The sequence below is a fragment of the Parasteatoda tepidariorum genome, chromosome 10, assembly GCF_982258835.1.
Source record: "Parasteatoda tepidariorum strain Cologne lab strain chromosome 10, Ptep-v5.0, whole genome shotgun sequence".
In the NCBI taxonomy this organism is placed as follows: Eukaryota; Metazoa; Arthropoda; class Arachnida; order Araneae; family Theridiidae; genus Parasteatoda; species Parasteatoda tepidariorum.
The window spans coordinates 96,977,773-96,980,300 of record NC_141764.1 but is presented as its reverse complement, the minus strand read 5'-3'; the positions used below and the strand labels follow the sequence as shown (position 1 = coordinate 96,980,300).

General features: G+C 41.7%; 1 protein-coding gene across 1 annotated transcript; it reads left to right on the top strand.

The window, feature by feature from the left end:
• Window positions 1-272: 272 nt before the first annotated feature.
• Window positions 273-1,064, top strand: LOC122270718 (uncharacterized). The gene has a single exon (XM_043049192.3). The coding sequence runs from the start codon at window positions 273-275 to the stop codon at window positions 1,062-1,064; it is 792 nt and encodes a 263-aa protein (XP_042905126.2).
• The last annotated feature ends 1,464 nt before the right edge of the window (window positions 1,065-2,528 follow it).

The following is a 2,528-nucleotide window of genomic DNA, read 5'->3' as shown; positions in this document are numbered from 1 at the left end:
TGCTTTGGCCCTTGCTTCAGGTAAACGGGAGGTGCATATCGGCCTGTGTGCATCAATCGGCTGGTCACAATCGTCATCTGTTGACTAGGGTCAAGTCCGGGGTCACTTACTGGGCACCTCGTTAAGGGTGGAGGCTGTTTCAGGGGTGACTCGTGGACGTATAGCTATTAGTTAGCATAGGTGTTAAGTGACAAATTTTTCTTACTTGCATCCCCTTTGTAGGACTCCGTGGTGGGTGATGCCGCTGGTAGTAGAACTGTTTTTTATTTTCTATGGCTGAAGATAGTATGGTGTTGAGTTCCGCACACCAATGCAAAAACAGCGGAACAACTCTTACACCTCATGTATACGCTCGTTATTTCATAATAACATTGACGAATCCTGTCCTACCAAACACATCATTTTCTAAAGTTTCACCATTCTTAATACACAAAGCTCTTCTCTCCGCATTGGGAGAAGTAGCCTCTGTGAGAAAACTACATTCTGGCGACCTTTTAGTGCAGACGACATCTGAAAAACAAGCCACAGCCCTATCTAATTCTACAGCTATCTGTTCCTTTAAGATAACTGTCACTCCACAAAAATCGTTGAATACCTGTCCTGGAGTAATCTCCAAATCGGAATTCATAGAAGACGAAGAAAATACAATCTTAGAAAACCTGCAAGACCAGCATGTTGTTGAGGTCCGTAGGATTAAGATTCGAAGGAATGGACAACTCATTCCAACGAAACATCTCATCCTTACGTTTGCCTCTCCAACGTTACCATCTGCTGTTAAACTTGCATGGTATAATTGCCCAGTTAGACCCTATATCCCAAATCCTTTGAGATGCTTTCAGTGCCAAAGGTTTGGGCATTCAAAAGCATCTTGCCGTGGTACACCTGTTTGTGCTCGCTGCTCTACTCCAGGCCATTCAGACACTTCTTGTGAGTTACAAACCCTCTGTATTAACTGCAAGGGAGCTCATGAAGCTTACTCAAGGAGTTGTCCTAGATGGTCAGAGGAGAAAGAAATTCAATCAGTTAAAGTTATGCAGAACCTAACCTTTAATGAAGCCCGTTGAATCGTCACTGCCCGTACACCCCGTCCGGGCGTTTCATATTCTACGGCTGTTAAGACTTCATATTGTTCTATTGTAACTCAAACTGATTCCCCGGCTCAAACATCTACTAAAAATAAGCAGATTAAACCACCAACTCAAAAACCGAAATTTAACTTTACCACACCATCAACATCTAATAGAACCACCTACACCTCGCAAAACATCTAAAATAGACAATTCCGAAAAGGCTTGACCTTTTCCAAAACAAATCCCTTCAAATAAACTACCCCCTAGTCAAAAGCCTGGCTATTCCAGGACGAATAAAGATGCAAAGTACGTTCAATATACCAATAAATCCACTTCTTCTGCTTTACAGAAGATGGATTGTGAGGTAGAATTGTCTTTGCATCCTTCTGACGACGAATGTCTACTCGATTGACCTCTGGATAATTACGTTAACTTTCAATCATCTTTTCTTATTCCATAATGTCCATATGTTTCTTCATATCATGGAACTGTCGCGGTTTGCGAAATAAAGTCTCAGACGTGAAAGACATTATTTCAAAATATCAACCTGCATGCATTGCCTTGCAGGAGACACATTTAACGTCATCCAATGCTCTACGCAACTATTCTTGCTATCGGCACGATTTTAATGATGGAAATCAACCTCATGGCGGCGTAGCAATTTTAGCTTCATCAGCTTTTCCATCAACTCACCTTTCATTATCAACCTCATTACAGGCTACCATAGTTCAAATTCACATCAATGTTCTCATTACAGTCTGCTCTGTCTATCTACCCCCTCATGCATCCATTTCTCAAACAGATTTGAACTCACTGATAATTCAATTACCTTCGCCTTTTATTTTGCTCGGAGATTTTAATGGCCATAGTGAATTGTGGGGTAGTTCCGCCTCCAATGACCGGGGGCGTAAAATTAAACAACTCATCCACGACCATAATCTCTGTTTGCTTAATAAAGACGAAGAAACTTATTTTCATTCACCTACTCGAACCTTTCACTCCATTGATCTAGCATTATGTTCACCCGCTGTCTTACCTTCATAAACTTTTCTGTGAGCGATAATCTTCACAACAGTGATCATTTTCCTCTCATTGTTTCATATTTTACTTCTGTTCCCATGAGTTCACGACCATCAACTTTCATATTTCATCGCGCTAACTGGCCTCTATTTACAATGCTTGCTCAGATTACGGAGGATATGATAACTCGCAATACTATAGGTGCTGCTATTAATAATATAACATCTGTAATTCTCCAAGCGGCAGAAGAAAGTATTCCTAAGTCGTCAAGTTCGCTTCCTCGCCACCGCAAGCCGTGGTGGAATGAAGAATGCGCTGCTGCCTACATAGAGCAGAGACGCTTGTGGAACATCTTCCGCCGTTATCCTAATACTGATAACCTTTAAACGGGCAAAAGCTATGGCACGAAAGATCAGACGCAGAAGTCAAAGAGACTCT